Raw genomic sequence first — 18,825 nt, forward strand, 5'->3', positions numbered from 1 at the left:
GCGTGTGGCTGCTGGGTGTTTCCCAAGGGAAAGTGAAATTCTGTAAGAATGAGATTTGGTGGGTTTGCTCATGCTGTTAAGCAATGCCTGAACTTGGCACGGATGGATGATCTTTTCCTATATTCTCACTTTAAGAAGTTTCGTTGAGGTTCTTTTTTGTTGTTTTTTGGGGGTTGGGTTTTTTGTTTGTTTGGTTTGTTTTTTTACAATTTAATGATTTTGGAGTTGACCTTGTAACTTTTAGTCCAGCAGTAGGGGAATATTAGATGTTATCATGGACTTTAAGGTAATACAGCTCAAACCTGTTACTTTATGTTGATGGCGATTGCTGTGTAATTGTAGGCATGCAGTTCTGAGTCTTTGACGTGCTCTCTAAAAACAAAAGATCTAGATTATTAACACTTACTTCAAATTAGTCTTGGCTAATGACCTATTCTTGAGATATATAGAACTTTGTTTTGTATGATAAAGATTTTATTTTTGATTAATTTCAAATGAATGCAGTTAGTTTTACTACTGAACCACTCCGGAAGGCAAGGAGTTTACATCCAAATTTTTGACTTCCTAACAGGTGCACAAATGCCACAGGTTGGCATTTGGGTACCTTCTCTGAGGTGTTGCCAGTTTTATATAGTATTGTGTTCACCATACCTGCATGGGTAATTTTTCCTGACTTCTTTTTTTGTTGTTGTTGTTCTTGGTTTTGCTCAGATTGGTTTCTTACAATAAATTCTGCATCTTGGTTAAGACTGGCCCAGTGTTTCTTTTCCGAATTAGAATGGGCTTATGCATAGAGGAAAGGCGAGATTAAAAAAAAACAAAAAGAGGAGGAGTTGTGCTACAGAAGCAAATATGCAGCATTATGTTTTTAATTTTTAATATTTGTTATTTAATGTAAGTGATGCTCGGAACACTGCCAAAATCGCTCCCACAGCAATACTTTCCAGTTGATTGGTGTGAGTAACATGCAGGTCTGTTCTTAACATTGTGAAGGTCTTCCAAAGGCTCAGGGTATTTTCAGAAATTTGATGTAAAGCTTTATTTTCCTCACTTGGTGTGTCTCAAGAACTATAAAATCCTTAGCATGGCTTTAGTCTCTGCCAAATGTGAGCTTTGTGTATTGTTACAGGGTGTTATTTCTAGCCTCCTTTAATTTCTAGATATTACACTGTAATTAGGATGAGGATTTTAGGTTTTTTGGTTCACCAAAGCTTTGGTAATTCTGGGATCGGAGGCTGGGAGCTGCTCTTCTGACAGCTGTGATAGTCTGAGAGTTAGTTCTCCCAGCTACTTGGCAGAAAGCAAAGTTTGTTAGTCCCCTGTTAGCAGACAAGAGGGTGAGTGAGCGGAGGAATGTTGGGCATGTGGGAATCAGGTATTCTGGACGAGAAATCAGCGTACTTTGGGGTTGATGGGGTTAAATTGGACTTTGTCAAGCTTTAAGAGATCTTGGTGCTTAAAATAAATTCAAGCAGGCTGGCTTGTGCTTACCAACATGCTCAAACAAATTTGATTTTTTTTTTTTTTTTTTTTTTTTTGGCTGGGAGCTGCTCTTCTGACAGCTGTGATAGTCTGAGAGTTAGTTCTCCCAGCTACTTGGCAGAAAGCAAAGTTTGTTAGTCCCCTGTTAGCAGACAAGAGGGTGAGTGAGCGGAGGAATGTTGGGCATGTGGGAATCAGGTATTCTGGACGAGAAATCAGCGTACTTTGGGGTTGATGGGGTTAAATTGGACTTTGTCAAGCTTTAAGAGATCTTGGTGCTTAAAATAAATTCAAGCAGGCTGGCTTGTGCTTACCAACATGCTCAAACAAATTTGATTTTTTTTTTTTTTTTTTTTTTTAAATTTGGCTAAGCTTGCTTTGAAACAGCAGCGGCACGCAGAGTCCTGGGGTGGCTGGGGCTGGAAGGCACCTCTGGAGGTCACGCATAAGCAGGGCTGGCTTGAGGTTCAGTCGGGTGATGAAATATGTGGATATCCTGCCCATAGCGCCTGGAGGAGAAGAGTCTAGCAAGAAGAGGGGTTGCAGTTTTTCCCTTCCCAGGTCTTCCTCTGCCTTTTAGAGGGGGTCTGTATTTCCTCAGTTTGTCCTGCCTTTCACTGGCTCTGCATGCTCAAGGCACACTGTCCTCGCTCCTTGTGGGAAGGTGCATGCTGGGGACAAGGTCTCAGTCCATCGCAGTTGGGTGGAGATGCTGTCGGTGGAGCGTGGGGCTGCGGTACATGAGCGGCACTCCTCTTGTCTGGGGGATGCCTGCAAATGTGAGATGGATGCTCAGTAGGCTTCTGTAAGCAAAGGTTGGCTAGTGTTCTGACTGCCTGCAAAATACTCAGCCTTGTCTACTTTAAGACAGGAAAAACAGCAGGAGAACGGTGGTGCCCAGTTGTGGCACGGTAAGTGATTGTGGTACCCTGTAATATTCCTCCAAAAATACTGGTGAAATAGGGGATTGTGGGCATCAAGTCAGCCTGTTCAGCAGGCTGAGTCGTGACTCTGAAACTATTAATGCGGCCTGGTCACAGTTGGGTTTTCTTGCTGCAAAATGTTACACAGAGCATTATGGACTATTCCAAATAGTTACTTAGGATTCTGGTTAGATTTAAAAGTTAAATTAGTATTCTCCCGGTTGTCGAGATTGACAAGAACAGTGTTAAAAATGGGAAGAAATGGGTGTTAACGGGCATGCCAGGATCAGGTTGCAAATGCACTTTTATCTCTGCGGGGAGCCAGCTGGGTCTGGCTGGACTCGTGGATTCGGCTCATTGACAGCTCTGGTGGTGGCGGCTGGTGTTGGGAGAGCCTGTGGGATGCGTCTCCACCCTCCTCTCCTTCTGGGAACCTCTCACTGGGTCATCTGTGATGCCTTTGTATGCAGTCAAGTAGTTGCTTTGGGGTATTATAGCTTTCGTGTTGCACAAAACTATTTTTACAGCATTCAGACCGCGGACTGGCCTTGGAAGTAGTATAGATAGTTTTCAGAGGAACTATCTGCTGTATCTCCATTGACATGGACAATCTATACCACATAGGCCCGCTATCGTTAGCTGGCAAGCTGAAAGCTGGCTAGACTTCGAGTGCGTTGTATTTCTGTGCATGTTGGAAAACATATTATGCATGTGCTTATGAAGAGCAAGAGTTTTTTGTGAAATGACTAACTTTTCTTATAGGACCAAAGACCACAATGCTTCGTCTAGCTGTAAAGTTTTTCCCTCCAGACCCGGGTCAGTTGCAAGAGGAATATACTAGGTAAAGTATTTTTTGAAGTATTTGATTTGCATTACCTACTGAAACAAAAGGCAGGTAAGAGTAGGAGGACATTGCATCTGTTTCCAACCAAAACTTACATTGAAGATGAGTGAAATCAGTGTCACAGTTTTAGCACACACAGTTTTGGCAATGAATGTTATTGGAAAAAATATTTTTCAAAACAGAAAACACTGCAGGTTAAGGCTTGCCAAACATCACAGTGTCAAGAGGCAGGGTATAGAGGAAATACTCATATTTATAAACAGTACCTGTATAAAATAATCAGTATATATTTTAATAAACGATTTATCATTTAAACTTCCAAAGCCCACACTTTAAGTATTCTGCAACTAGCAAACATGTTTTACTGTTTTTGTCTATTTCTGGAGTATTTATTGTGGAATTCTGGTCTGTGCTTAGAGCTCTAGGTATTTCATAATGCTATTAATGATATGTACACTTTATTGTGAGTGTCTTGAAGAAACCAAGATAGCTCAGCCATATATGCAGAAAACAGAGCATACTTTATAGAAGTCTTTAATACATACTTACAGTACTTTAAAAAAACCCCTCCACATTCAAAATGTATACCTTTTATTATCTTTTTGCTTCAAGAATGTGATACATAATGTTTTAAAATTAATTCTTCTTTAAAAAAATAAATTACTGTTCTCTTTCAGGGTGTAATTCAGTAAAGAATATTGATCAGTCTGTCAGTTCAAAGGTTTATAGTAATGAGTTGTTGCCTATTTACTGGAGTCCTTATTGCGCCTTCTTTCAAATAAAAAGCAAAGCACAAAAGACTTGCCAGGATTACATTCATAAAAATATATTAAAATTAGGTTACTAAATCAGTCCTTATCAGCACACTTTCAAGGCTGCCACATTTTTCTTCTAGCCTTGTATGTTTTGCAGGCAGCTTATTACTTATACAAAACTGTTAAACAGAAGTCTATTCCTCTTTAGCAACTGATTTGGGAAATACTTTAGTTAAATGAGTATAGTGTTATAAGAGAAGGAAATTTAATTTCTTACTGTCTTTGTAGGCTGCTAACATTATAGTCCTGGAAAATACAACCACTGGGTAAATTAATTGAGTGCTAGCAGAAACGTTCATTATTTTTCCTAGCAAGATATTGGAATCAGTGATGTTCTCCCATCCTTGTTCTAACAGATAAAATCACTTGAAGTGTTCATTAAGTTTCTTTCTAGCTAAAAATTACAGCTGCTGTATTACTTCACAAATCAAACTTGTTAAAAGCATGGTTCTCCTTCTGCTTCCTTGTTCCTGTGTGTTCATTTATGCTGATAAATTGCACTGGATTAGTCACAGGTTGTTTGGTTTGATTTGACTGTCCTTGGTAGCAACACTTCTGTGTTATCTTGTTTTTGGAGAGAGGAATAATTGGAAGATGCTGGTTTTATAAAATACTGCTCAGTCGTTTTACTGTTCTTTCACATGTCAATGTGGTACTTGTAACTCCAGTACTTGTAACTCTCTCTCAGGTACCTGTTTGTGTTACAAATCAAGAGAGACTTGGCAGAGGAACGACTGACCTGCAGCGACAATACGGCCGCTCTTCTGGTCTCTCATCTTCTGCAATGTGAGTATCTCAACTGTGGTGACATCGGGTGATGTTGCCATTGCTAACCCCAGTTAAATAGCATACAGAAGCTTTTGGTAACTAAAAGCATTTTCCGTCTCATGGTAATCCCTTCTGTACATGCAGTAAACCCATTGATTTTGAACACTGGGATTATCATCAGGGCTAGCTGTGGTGAGGAGCAGCTGGTACTTATGTATGAGATAACTTTGGCTTCATGGAGACTGTATGAAACCAAACCCTTTGCATGTTGTCTGTTTTCCCTGATTCTGCAAACTGGGTCACTAATACTCCTCATCTTCCAGACAGCTGCTCCCGTCTGCCTCTGTGCTTCCTTGGCTTCATTTCTCAATTCCCCTGTGGCTGGGGGGAGATAAGTGTATAGAGACTGGGCTGAAATAAAACTAGAAACGTACCAGAACAAGTTCAACAGTAGGGTTGTCAGCAGCTTTCCTCCTTGCTGGGAGTGCAAATGGAAATGGGAAGCAATTGACTTGGAAGCTCTCCATGTTGCTGCTCGCTCAGTCTGTAAGCGCCTAAAGAACTAAAAAAGTGGCCTTTAAGATGAGCAGGTTGAAAAACTTTGGGAAATACGTTCAAATCAGACACCAAATCAGTTCAAGCAGCAGCCAAATGATATAGTGTTTACAAATCTGTAACCTGAGCTGCAGAAATGGGTTTTTGTGCCTCCTTGCTGGCTTGAAACAAAAGCTGTTAAATGATACCTCTTCACATGTGCACTGCTAAATAGTTATTAGTTATATAATTCTGCACTGTAATATAATAATACAATTATAATAGTTATGGTGATTTTATTGGAAGAGCAAATCTATCTTGTGTGTGTGTGCCATCAGTGAGTGACACAATTAAAATTTGCTCATGATTTTCCAGTTTAAGTTCTGCACTCCACAGTGCGGTGTGGAACTGGTGAGCAAATCTCAGGGTCTGGTCTTGCTTAGCTTGCTTCTACCCTACTAGAAAATTAGAAGTGAGAAAGAATATGATTATTTTTAACATAATTATTTTACGAAAGTGCCTTTCAATTTTTTTTTTCTTGTTGTTTCATATGCTGGCTTGATTTTAAACAGGATATTGCTGTGTTCTTTTTAAGAACAGCTGCCTTGGATGAGATTATTAGTTCATTTAGTCCACTCTCCTTTCGCTGATGGTAGTTGATAGCAGATGCTATGGGGAAAGCCCTCAGAAATGGAGCAAGCATATGGTGATTCTTCCTTTGCTGCATTCATCTAGTAATCTTTGTATGTGGCCTTTCTAAGTCAAAGATTGACTCTGCATCTCTTTGTTTAATTGCCTTTGATGAACTTTGCTTCCATGCATTTGTCGAACTTTTGAATTTGCTTATATTTTTGGCATCCTTCCATGAAAATGAGCTTCACAGCTTAGTTTTTGGGAGGTTTGTAGGCTAACTTATATCCTTTTGTCTTTTTAAAACTTTTGCATTTTAATTTAATATTGTAACTTCATATTTTATTATCAGAAAAAGTAAATAACTTTTTAAAAATTTATTCAACTTGTAATTTTTATATATGTCTGCAGTATGTTCTGCCTGCCTCATGCTTTTCTTTTCCAAGCCCAAGACTTCTGGTCTTTTCATGTCTTATCAGATGGAAGCTGTTCCACACTTTTGATTCATGCTTTTTTCTTCTGTAAATCTCTTCCTAAATCCACAGCGTCATTTCTGAAAGGCGTGAATATGTGAAGGGGAGACCAAAACTCAAGATGTAGGTGCTGTGGGGATTTATAGTCAACACCACTTTCTCTTTTTGCTATGTATTTATTTTTGGACAATTCCTAAAATCTAGTTTGCCCTCTTCCCAAGTAGGCTTGTCCTTAACTATTTCACATATATTTTGAAAAATTAAATTGAAATATGCTGGTTTGGTATGAGGTATCTGTAAGGAAGAAATGTTTAGACCACCTCACAGATCTTCTACAAGTCTCACATCTTTCACCGTAAAGACGTCTAAATTTTCCAAATGATGTTCAAATACTGCTATAATCCCCAGGAAGTCTGCTTGGGATAAATGTGGGTGTTTTGTAAAATGAAGCTGGATACAAAGTGTAATGCACAAATGTGAAGCACTTAAAGGAAAATACGTTCTGGCTCTTGGGGTCTCTGTAATTCCTTACCAAGTATTTTCTGTCATTGTTCCTTTTCCATTGTTTGTTCTTACTCTAACATTTTTTTGTTTTCTGTAATAGCCGAAATAGGGGATTTTGTTGAATCAGAGGATCGAGAACACCTTAAAACAAACCAGTATTTGCCAAACCAGGAAAGAATTGAAGGAAAGATTCTGGAGTTCCACAGGAAGCATGTGTGAGTGAGGATTAACGTATACCCCTAATGTATACTCCTGGGGAGCAGATGGACTTGTTTGGTGGAGGTCGAGCACACTGCACAATAGGATGACGTTAAGATTGTATAAGTTAAACACCATTTACATCTAACAAGAAAAGTTGGATGTAGCAATAGTTACATAGTTAGGACAGAGTTGTTGGGCAGTAGTTTTTCTCAAGTGATTTTTCAGTGTACCTTTAATAACATACCAAAGAAAGCTATCATGAGCTTGTAATAATGGTTTTGGGCAAAATAATTCTTCAGAATTTCCAGTCCACAGAGTTTAAGTTCAGCTTGCCGTCAAATGCATAGGTCTTACTTTTGTCTAAATAATGAGAAATCAGTTGCATTGTACTCATTCTGTACTCGTTAAGTATGAAGAAAATGGAGAAGGATGAAGGGAGTGGGGGAGAAATAACTTTCATCAGAATTTATGCAATACCTTAACTTACAGCTGGAGTATTTTTGAAATAAGTAAAGTTTATTAGGGACAAAGAAACTATATATCACATCTATAAAATTAATTCCAACACGCAGTCAGGAACTGCAGAAACGAATGCTTTATTATTTGAAATGCCCACTTCTCCCACTGTGCATGTTCAGTGTACAGTAAGGTCATGTGTTTTACAATCTAATCTGGCTGGTCTTAAAATGTGAAGGTCTACTCGGTGTGTGCAGTGTAAAATATTTTGATAAGAAGAAGGATTTGGAGCAGACAGTTGACATGGTGCTCGTGAAAGAGAAGTCAACCTACAGGGTGGCTCTGTTGTGACCAAAATACTACTTGGAAGATCAGGGTTTGCATTGCACAATCTGTATTTGCCACAGCTTCGTTCTTTTACGCTTTTAAGCAATGTTAATATCACTGAGAATTTTCAGACTATTACCTGCCATAATGGTCCTAACCTCGCTTGTGCAGTTCTCAGGTTAAATCAAGAGAAGGTGTTTGTTAAAATGGTGACAGAGGTTTGATTTCACCCGATAGGTCTTTCTTTTCTGTAATTTTTGAGACCTTGCCTATTAGGATTTAGCAATTTGAAGTACATTAATTAGTTGTGAATATCCACACCACAGTTCATTGTGCATGGTTATGTGTTATAATCCAAATACTGTATTAGAAATTTAAATTTTCTTTTTGCTCTGTGTGGGTAAACTTGGGGATTATTGCCAACTGACTTTCTTTTAAGACAGAACAAGGAGGTTTTTCAGGGCAGCATCTGTGTTTAAGGCTAAGACATATCCTGTATTATTAGAAAATCAGTTCCTGACAATTTCAATAATTAACTATTTGCTTTTTATGATGACTCATTTTCATTTGTACTGAAATTATTGGTACTGATGGAATTTAATCTTTGTCGATTCTTGATGAAGTCAGGTGTTTGTTACTTTTTTTTTTTGCTTTTGAACCTTTGAGGTGCATGTGGAGAAGATGAAGGAACAAACTAAATGTTGTTTTGCAGTAATTTTGAAGTAAATTAAAATGTATGCTAGAATTCTTCACCTTGGGAGAAGGTAGCTGAGGGAGGGAAACCATTAATTGCACAGAAATATTTCATTATTTTTCTTATGTCTTAAGAAAAGTGCTGAAACAATTAGGCAGTAACTTCAAAGCAAATTAAAAGAAAAGGAGGAACATCCTTTTCATACAACTCGTAACGACATTGTGAAACTTACCGCTGCAAGATGCTGTGGAGTCTAAAGCTACAAATGGCTTCATGAAAAGGTTTGATGACATCATGCAGTATAGGCTGATGGCTTTCACATTTGAGATGAAATGTGTGATTTTGTAGTTCTGGGATAAGTACATCCAGACCATGCACAGAACAGCCCTTTGTTAATACGTGCCTGGATCCGATTGAGTTGCTTCTGCTTGTGGGGAATTTTCTTGGTGTACTTTTCTTGATGGAAAGGTCGTGACTGTCTTCTGAGTGAGTCAGGGACTGGTAATCTTATTAATTAGGTTTGAGCTTTTTTAAAACAAATTACTTCTAATTGTTCTTTACAGTAAGGAAAGTTTGTATTTTTGCCTGTCAGGAAGAAGTCAGAGGAAGGTTAGCAGGAAAAGATTCCTTGCTTCATAAGTGTACTTTTCATTAGTTTAATGAGAATTGCATCTAATACAGCCATATTATTAAAATGATTGCAAATCTTATTTTAAAGCAATGTCTTAGAAGTTACATTCAAACCACAATAAGATTAAAAGCTGAGGCATGTGGTTAGAAAAGGTTACAATCAAACATTAGTGATACCTGAGTACCTTGGATCCATGTTTTAAATCCCCCCTGCGCCTTTGGAAAAAATTGTGTTGAAGAGATGTAATTTTGGAAGCACTGCAATCCTAAAAATAGCTGTGACTTCCTTACACGTCTCTTCTCTCTTCCCTTGCCCAGGGAGTATTGGTCACCCTTTTCCATTTTTAGTAGGAGTTGTGAAGGTCCCATGTTTTCTCAGAGTTTAGACACATTTTTCCTCATTTCTGTTCCAAGGAGCAAGTGGGAGTATGGATCTTGGGTGTTCATCTCCTGCCTGGTGATGCACAGTGCGGTTAAACAGACAAAATGCTGCTCTCTCTCATCATCCTTGTGCGTCATATTTTTATTTTTGCGTTTTATTTTCATTTTTTATTCCCTTCAGTTGACCTTATTATTCCCCCACTTACCTTTAGCAGACTGGTATTTTCTTCCACTGATGATTGCTTTTGATAGAGACTTCTCATATAAACAGAGCCTCCAGGAAAAGAAACCCGTTTCTGGCAGGATGGCTTATCTCCAGATTGCTACTGCATCATCTTCTTTCTGCCTCAGTTTTCTTTCTTTGCAGCCCTTGCTTTGCCTTGAACACACTTACTCATACGCCAGTTTACAGGGGGTTTCTGTGTCATATCAACCCGGGAGCATCGATTTGGCTTTCTCAGGCTGGAGTTGCAGCAGGACGCCTTCCAGCGCCGTGCGTGAGTTGGGGGAGCAGGAGGGTGCTTATGCCTTTGCAGAGGGTGCTCAGTCTCTTTGGATGACGCTATGGAGTGTCTCTTCACATTAGAAAGTTGTGGTTTGATTATTATTTTTTCTTTAATTGCTTCACCGTAGCTATTAGAAGTGGTAGAAGAACACAAAGCTGAATAAAACAGATCTGTGTATCCAATCCATTCTGTATCAAAAGAAGAGAAAATATATTGAGAATGTTGTATTCAGAAAGATGGGAATTGAAAGCTTATTTTCTATTAAATATCCTTTAATTTTTTTCTTTCACTTTGACAAATACTTTCTTTTACTTACAAAAATATAGAAATATGGTTTTTATATTTAACTTTGCAAATGTAGTAACAGTAAACAGGATGAGTTATGTTTTTGGTATAGCATGTTACTTAGTTGCTTCAGAAAGAGCCTGAATTAACTTTACTTATTTTATTTCTATAGTTTATTAAAAAAAAAAAAGTTTATATTTTGAAGATGGTGTATCAGTGGTGGTGCAGTTAAATACTGGCACCCCACACATTCAAAATGCAATGTTTACTACCTTCCTGCAAGTAGTGCGAGTAGAATATTTGCTGCAGGGTGAGTGTAGTCCAGAATTAAACATAACATAATTTGCTTGTGTTCAGATGGCTGTGGTTTTTTTGTGTGTACATACATAAATCAGGAAAGAAATAGAAGATTTAATAGATTTATATTTACATTTACTGTTATCCCTCAGTTATCCCTCATGTCCTTTCACAACTTGTTAGCTTAGTTGCCCATGATTTAAATTCTTTAAATTGTTTGTAAATTAGAAAAACTATCACTTTAGGTTGCTACATAGTCTAAACAATTTCTACACATGCAGCGTTTTGACACTTCATCTTTAAAATTCTATATTAATCACTGGTTTTAAACGCTCTGTAAATCACCTAACAGTTAACAGCATTTATTTTAAATCGATCGCCCTGATTGCAATGTGAATATTGTAACACACTCCCAATATTTGTCTAGATGGATGTATGTAAGGAACCTTTACACTAAAACCTATTGCATTGACACCAGTTTTTGCTGGAAGATACTTGTAATATATAGTCTGTTGTCCATTGACCTGGGGAAGATTAAGTAGATTTATCTGCTTAATGGATGAACAAAATTAGACCAGATTGTTTTCAGGCTGGCCTGTGCAGCTTAGTCTGCAGCAAACATCTGAGGGTAATTACTCTGAAACTGCTTCTCATTTGTAACCGTTTGGGGTGCCGTGTGAGCTGCCTGGCATCACTCCCGGCTTTCCCCACTCAAGGCTCTTCTTCCTTCTTTGGTAGGTACAGGCAGGTTGTGCGCATGAGAACACTCTTAAAATTACTATTTTTTTTTTTAAATCTTTCTGAGATGTGCTGTGCTTTGGATCATATCTAATGGAATGTAAAATAACTTTCAGTGGTTCTGCATCAGTTATACTGGACTGTTCATGAAGAATTTTTAGTACTATATAGCTCCAATTTTCTAGTTGCCATTTTATCCTAATTTTCATTTCCCTTCCCTTCCAACCCCACTTCCCAACCTCTGGCAACCTTAGCATCCTCTTTAAAAGACAAAGCACCACTTTCATTCTTAATGTCACTCTGTTCAGGAGAATTATAGCAGGAATTAGTGTGGGTGGGAGCTACACACAGTGCTCTTAGAGTGTAACTCGGGAAGCTGTAGCCAAAATTAATATTTATGATCTACCTTTTTTGTCTTGTATGTGTTTAATAAACAGGAACCATGGTACTTCAGCTATTTTGGCTCAGTTAAGGAATCTGTGGAAGAAATGCTAGTAACACTTAAAGCCAGTATAAAACCACTTATTCCAGCATTACTCATTTCAGTAAGGGGAAGAGAAATCTGCTTTACCAGTTTAAGCTCTTAGACATAACTAGTACGTGTGGTGGTAACACGGGTAGAAATGCAACTACAAGACTCTCTATGTAGTTTGGCATTTCTTTTTCCATTTGAAATGAGATTTTTCTTCCTGTGTTTGTTCTTTACAATCCCTTTACACGTACACGGTCATATAATACTGACGTTTGGATAAGGTTGGAATATGGACTGAACTAGTAAAGTTAGGAACTTCACTGAATCCCTGCTTTTTCCAGTTGGCAAAAAAAAAAATTTTGGATTTCCTGTCATAGTGGTTTAGATTTTTATTTTTTCCCCTCCAGAATGAATAAGGCAATAGAAGACCATTGAAAACCTATCGTCAAATGTATGTGCGTTCAGGCTTACTTTCTCAGTGCATTTTTTTGTGTGTGTGTTTTAGTCTAAGGAGCATTTTACTAAGAATCAAAGAAGCATTGTTTCTTCTAACAACTTCCATTTTAAAAATGTTAGCATACTAAATAAGTTTCATAATAACACTCTGAATTTTAGAGACAGTTCCTACATGCAGTTCATATCATCATCCCTGTTTCTGATAAATTCAGATGTAATAATCATTCACTTTAATATTCTCAAGTTATATTTAAAAGAAATCTATATGGAGCAAAAAAGTTGTTTAATCTAAAACATGACTATAGGTAGGTAGAAGGGAGGTATTTTTAGAGAGCATGCCTAGAAAGGCAAGTCAGGGTAGCAGGAGAATTTATTTAGTACTAATGTTGTGGTTAGCACTACATAGTACACGAAAATAGATCTTGCTACAAATAGCTATCTATTTTAATGAAATGAAATACAGATTTATGGAAGGAAGACCATTTCTTGGAAAACAGGATTTTTAAAATTTGTCTTTGACTATGCGTGCAGGAATCTAATCTGGTTTCAGCACTAGTTGGTGTAAATAGAATAATCAATTTTTATCTCCTGTGTCTTCCTTGTACCATTACATTTATCCTAGCGAACTTGCACGTTGCAGGAACAAGTCAATCAATGCACTAGATCGTAGGTGGCTCATGCAGCACTTGCTTGGAAGTAATGTAATATTTATTATTTCTAATAATTTTCAGTGGGGATGCAGGGGTCACATTATACAGCTGTGGCTGAAGCAGCCTCACCAGTCCTAGTGCCCCAGCAGGTCCTGTGCTGCTTGTGTTTCTGTGCAGTTAGCACAGGAGAAGGGTCTCCTGCCTTAGCTAGTCCTCCTGGACCCTATTTATGCCTAAAATTGTCCAGTAGTGTTGTCTTGCATTATGTTTTTAGTTCAGAGACTACCTGAGTCAGGTGACAGGCTTATGTTTGTCATAAGGACGTTTTTACTTTGCAGCGTAATTGGGGCACGTACAGTAGCAAGAACTCCGGCATTTCCACGGCAGCATTTGTTTGTTCTTGGAATATCCTAAACGCTCCCTCAGGACCCCTGAACTGATGCAGACAGTTTTGACTTGTAGGGAAAAGGTCTTGTCAATACAAGTACCAGTGCTTCACTAGATCATTTCAAGGCTTGTGAAATTATATATTTTGGGGTGGTCCATATTTTGGGGTCTTGGCCCTCGCGTGTCTTGGTGGCATGAGAGCTCTGCACCGGCTTCTGTGTCCTGGGCAAGAGGTGTTTCAGGCACTGCATCTCTCCTGCTCTGTGGGGGCTTTGTCTTCTCTGCGCTGTGGGCTGTCGGCACTCCTCCTGTTCCTGAAAGCTAGCCGAAAAATGGACTGTAATCCAGTAAGCTCCCCCTCGTGGAGAAAAATGGGGGGGGGGACGGACGAGGGGGGGGAGAAAAAGAAGATACAGGACTGTTTTGTCATGCAGGAAAACAAAATGTCAGTTGTTTGTCTTCAGCAAACTTGTGGAGAAATAAATGAAGGCTGAATCTGTGACTGGTGTGTGCCAGAGTCTGTAATAGTCTCTGTATTGCTTGCTTGGACTTTGTGCACACTCAAAAAGGAGATGCTCCATGTGTGTACATCTTCCTCCTGTTCTCAAAGTCATTTCAACAGCAGATGATACTTCAAAAACTATTTTAAAAATCTTTCTCTGGATTCCTTGGCAAGGAGGAAATCATACAGCCAAAGACTGGGGGAATGCGTTGTACCCCTGATAGTACTAGCGTAATAATTCTGATGTAGTCCTGAAACCCTACCTGAAATGGGTCATTCTGTTGCAGTATTTGCTTTGTTTCTATCCTGCTGGCTGTGCAGCTCTTTCATCTCTCACTTTTTATCTAGTTAATGTTAATGTGTACACAAGCAAGCAGAAGAAGGAGCATTGTGGATTGAATTCCGATTTGTTCAACTTTATTGTTTCTAAACTGAAAAAGCTCTAAACTAGTTAACATTTGTTTCAGTGCCTCTGTCTATGGAATGCATTTTAGGTTGGTCATCTGCTGTTGCATATTGCTCCTATTACAAAAGTTTCAGTGTAATACTTAACTTGGAGTGAAACTGCCCAACTAGATGAGATAGAAAATTCTCATTTAGTGCCAGAGTTAAGACTTAAGTGCATTAGCCATGTTGGCAATATTGTAGAATCAGATTGTTCTTAAAACTTTATTTATTTTTCTTCCTCACTATAGGGGTCAAACTCCTGCTGAATCAGACTTTCAAGTGCTTGAAATTGCTCGGAAACTGGAGATGTATGGCATCAGATTTCACCTTGCATCTGATCGTGAGGGCACCAAAATTAATCTAGCTGTTTCACACATGGGTGTGCTGGTATTCCAGGTAAGGCGGGGAGGGCGGACTGGGTACGTGTGTCTGTCTTTCCATTACCACATCCTGGGAGTAAGTCTCTTGTTTTAACCTCAGGTGTCTCTGATGATTTTAAAACTTAGCACATTTTTATGGTCAAGGGAGTGTCATTTAAGCCCCCAAAATAGTTTGGTGCAGTTTGCCTTTGTTGGTGCAGAGAGAACAGCATCAAAACCCACAAAACCAACAGTGACACCAAAGTAGAAGGTTTTTTGTTGTCTGTTTGAAAGTTACGTATGTGTTCAGAAAAAATGCTCAATTCATTTGGTACCACCCTGGAACAGGTCTGTAATTCTGGAATTTTGGTTCGGTTTCCCTTGTTTTAATGTTACAGTGTATTTTTGCTGGGATAACATTGCTCATAGAAGTGCTGTTTCACTGAAGTGATTGGACCAATTAGAATTACTACTTTTGTTGTAGTAAATAAGCGACTCGATGATCAGAGTTCTGTTTATGAATGCAATCATATTATTTTCTTCCCCCCATAACACACAGGCAGATGACCTACTGAAATATTTCCATTTGGGCACTCATTTTCTGTTCAGTGTCTTACCTGTTCTTCTGTTACTGTGGGGCAGCTTCTCTTTGGAGATGCATCAGCCACTGCGGTCCTGCAGTTCCTCTCAGTCCTCCCTAGTGGCCTCTCAGCCCCTGGGGTTTCCATCATTTCAGATCATTTGGGTCTTTCTCTTGAAGTGCCATTTTTAATCTCCCTTTTCTTATAGAGGGCGACAGGAGAATTGCTGCGGTAGGGAGTGCTGATGGTGTCCTTCCCCGAGGCTTTGGGAGTCAGTGCTACCGGAAGGAGAGGGCTGATGTAGGGCAGCAGGGTGAAGGCAAGAGCCTGGTTTTAGTCCGGTTTTAGCCAAATAAGCAGGCTTGTGAGCGAGAGAGCTTGGCAGGATTTCTTGCGTGTGTGGCAGGTACTCCTCAGTATATTGAACTGCCAAATTAGAAAAATTGGCTTGGAGGAGTGTGTCTAGAGTTCTGTCCAGAGGAAAAGGAAAGCATGTTAAATAAAATGAAACCCTCATCTTGCTCATACCATAAAGTATCCTGAATATCGATGGGATTGAAACGTTCCTTTCCCATTCAGTTTTCTAGGTTTTCATTCAGTTTTCTAGTGTCTGTGCAGACAGACATTGCACACTTGTAGCTATCCCTGTACTGAAAGATAAAATTGTTTAAGGGAATATTGTCACTAGAAATAAAAATCCAACAGAATGGGTTGGGGGGGTGGTGTGTGTGTACATGCATGTCTATATGCCCACAACAGAACTTTGTTTGCTGCTCTTACTTCTGAAATTTTTGCCAACTTCTAACTATTATCATTTTAATTCAGGGTAATACGAAAATCAATACCTTCAACTGGTCAAAGGTCCGTAAACTAAGCTTCAAGAGGAAAAGATTTCTTATTAAACTCCACCCAGAGGTCTGTGTAAGTTTTGCTGTAATAGTAGGCTGGTCACTGTTGGAAAAAAATATGTATACTTAATTTTATTATGAAAAATTCTAGAGTTTGTAATTTTATAAAACAACTTCAGCAGGGTAGGCTTGGCTTCATCATTCAAGTCAAAATCTTTCCTTTCTCACCCCAGGTCTGTCATCTCAGATTTTTAGATTTCGTGTATCAGCCTCAGCTTATCCTTGACATAGGCATACACACGTGTAAATGTAAGATAGGAGAAAAAAAAACCAAACCAAGTATTTGGTGCATCCTGTCTCAGTACTCTATTCTGAAAAAGTTACATTTAATATTTCCCTTGGATATAAATGGGGGTTAACACTCTCATGAATGCTCTGATCCATTATTGTCAAAATGAACTAAGGTAACTTAAGCATTGAAATAGTAAATCTCTGTTGTTTAGGTGGAAGTGTGTTAGGGAGTGCTTTTTGCTGTAGCTCCTTAAAAGAACCCTATAGTACACTGCTGATACAAACGGTGATTGCTTTACATGACTGTTTCCTCCAGGAACTTGTTGAATATGTGCTGCTTAAATGAAAAAATCTGGTAGAGAGTCCCTTGATTCAAATGAGAATAACCTGATATACCTCAGGAAAGAATAGATGGCTGAGTTTATATTGTTGGAGCTTAATTTTAAGGACTGTGTGATTACTCTTGCTACGGCTTTATCTTTTCTGTATGTCTGTATAGCAGAAGTGTTATTTTTCATGCTTGGCTGATTTACAGTAGATGTTTTTGATTGCATATGTCATCAAAGTTGTTGTTGCTTCCACACTGGGTGACTAGAATATGTTCAACGTAGGGTTGTATTAAAATGGGGAAAAAAAATGTTTGGACATATTATAGTTATGTGTATCAAGGAAACCTGAAGCAGGACACACTGTTTGCATGTATAGTAATGTGTCTTGCAAAGAGACCCTCAGAAATTTCATGTGATGACTGTACTCTGAAATACGCAGTATTTTCCAGTCTCATCTAAGTCTCAGGAAGTAAGACAAGCGTTGGAACTTCTAAGGAAAAAGTATTTAAAATCACTACTATTTCACTTTAAATATTTTAATTTCTTTCAAATTACTAACTTTATGATCCATATTTCATAAGGTGGATTATATTGAGCATGTTTCTAAAGTCCAAGTGAATTTTAAATGTTTTTACAGTTTCAAGGTAAACAAATATTTTTGAAAGCTATTAAATTATTTAAACTGCATTCAAAATCACTTCCATTGCTTTAAGGCATATGAGAAGTGACTTAGCAAAATATTGCATCTCACTGGAGTTCAGCCTCTTTGTTGGCACTTATTTGTACTCTCCTTTTCTCCTCCGTTGCCATTTTATGTGCTACTTTGCTTTTGTGTTTTGTTCCCAGGGCCCATATCAAGATACATTGGAGTTTCTTTTGGGAAGTAGGGATGAGTGTAAAAACTTCTGGAAAATCTGTGTTGAATATCACACGTTCTTTAGGCTCTTTGATCAGCCAAAGCCAAAGGCTAAAGCAGTGTTCTTCACCAGAGGGTCATCATTCAGATACAGGTAGGGAGAAACATAACAGATTTATTAAAGCTGAATTCCTTATATAGTAGAAAATGAGATCAAAAGGAAGAAGTATTCTAAAGTCATTCCGTCTGTAATTCTCATCCACTGTGTTTCATAACGTTTGTACTTTTGTGGGTTCACAGTGGACGAACACAGAAGCAACTAGTGGATTATATTAAGGACAGTGGGATGAAGAAAACCCCATATGAAAGGTAAGTACAAATAGTTGTGTATGGTGAAATGTAGTTGAGACGTTCACAGTGCCCTTATTTCCTAAATTTCAGTGTTTCTAAATGAAGCTTGGAGGCATGCTCACTTGCTGACCTCTCAGTTAATGAGGTCTACCTCAAATTTAAGGTAACTGAACTAAATTAAAAAAAAAAATTTTGTGATGATGTAAAGAAGCTTAGGAAAGTTTCAGTATTGCATTTTAATGTCTGTGGACAACGTGTGACTTAGCCATGTAAAAGTTCAGTATGTTTCGAAGATTCACTGAAATTAGTGAGGACTTGTCTGTATGTCACTGTAGCTATGCAAGCAGCCAGTGGCAGAGCACATAATTGAACTTGGGATCTGCAAGTCTGAAACTGTGACCTTAAAGACACATTCATTTCTAAACATATAAATAAATAAATAAAGAATGTGCATTTTCATTCTAAAATTGTCATTTACTTACTTGACTATGAAACCATCCTGTCTACCTCTGGGAAACTCTTCATAGTCTTTCATCAGAAAGATTATAGGAACTTAATAGGAATTTTAAGAAGTTTGCATTAATATACTATTAATAAATATTTTTAATGTCTTGGACTCCAATTGAGCTCCTTTTCTGTATGAAAGAGTGATTTTCTAGTAAATTATTGACATAGAATGAATCTAACCATGAGTGTGATGCAGGATACCACTTTTTGGGGTATAAGGTATAGAATTTTATATGCCATAAATTATATGGTTGACTGAATTGTAAGTTGTTTGTAAAATTGTTACAGATTAACTCATTCT

The 18,825-nt window shown here is 38.2% G+C and overlaps 1 protein-coding gene across 1 annotated transcript in view; it reads left to right on the plus strand.

Annotated features, from left to right (window-relative positions):
• Positions 1-18,825, plus strand: part of FARP2 (FERM, ARH/RhoGEF and pleckstrin domain protein 2) — a 78,063-nt gene that overhangs the window by 21,653 nt on the left and 37,585 nt on the right. The window contains exons 4-10 of the mRNA XM_009284228.2: positions 3,168-3,246; positions 4,753-4,850; positions 7,074-7,188; positions 14,651-14,798; positions 16,168-16,263; positions 17,657-17,820; positions 17,967-18,035. Coding sequence (XP_009282503.1) covers positions 3,168-3,246; positions 4,753-4,850; positions 7,074-7,188; positions 14,651-14,798; positions 16,168-16,263; positions 17,657-17,820; positions 17,967-18,035 — 769 coding nt within the window. The remainder of the gene's footprint in view (positions 1-3,167; positions 3,247-4,752; positions 4,851-7,073; positions 7,189-14,650; positions 14,799-16,167; positions 16,264-17,656; positions 17,821-17,966; positions 18,036-18,825) is intronic.

The sequence above is a fragment of the Aptenodytes forsteri genome, unplaced genomic scaffold (genome assembly GCF_000699145.1).
Source record: "Aptenodytes forsteri isolate BGI_AS27 unplaced genomic scaffold, ASM69914v1 Scaffold647, whole genome shotgun sequence".
Lineage (NCBI taxonomy): Eukaryota > Metazoa > Chordata > Aves > Sphenisciformes > Spheniscidae > Aptenodytes > Aptenodytes forsteri.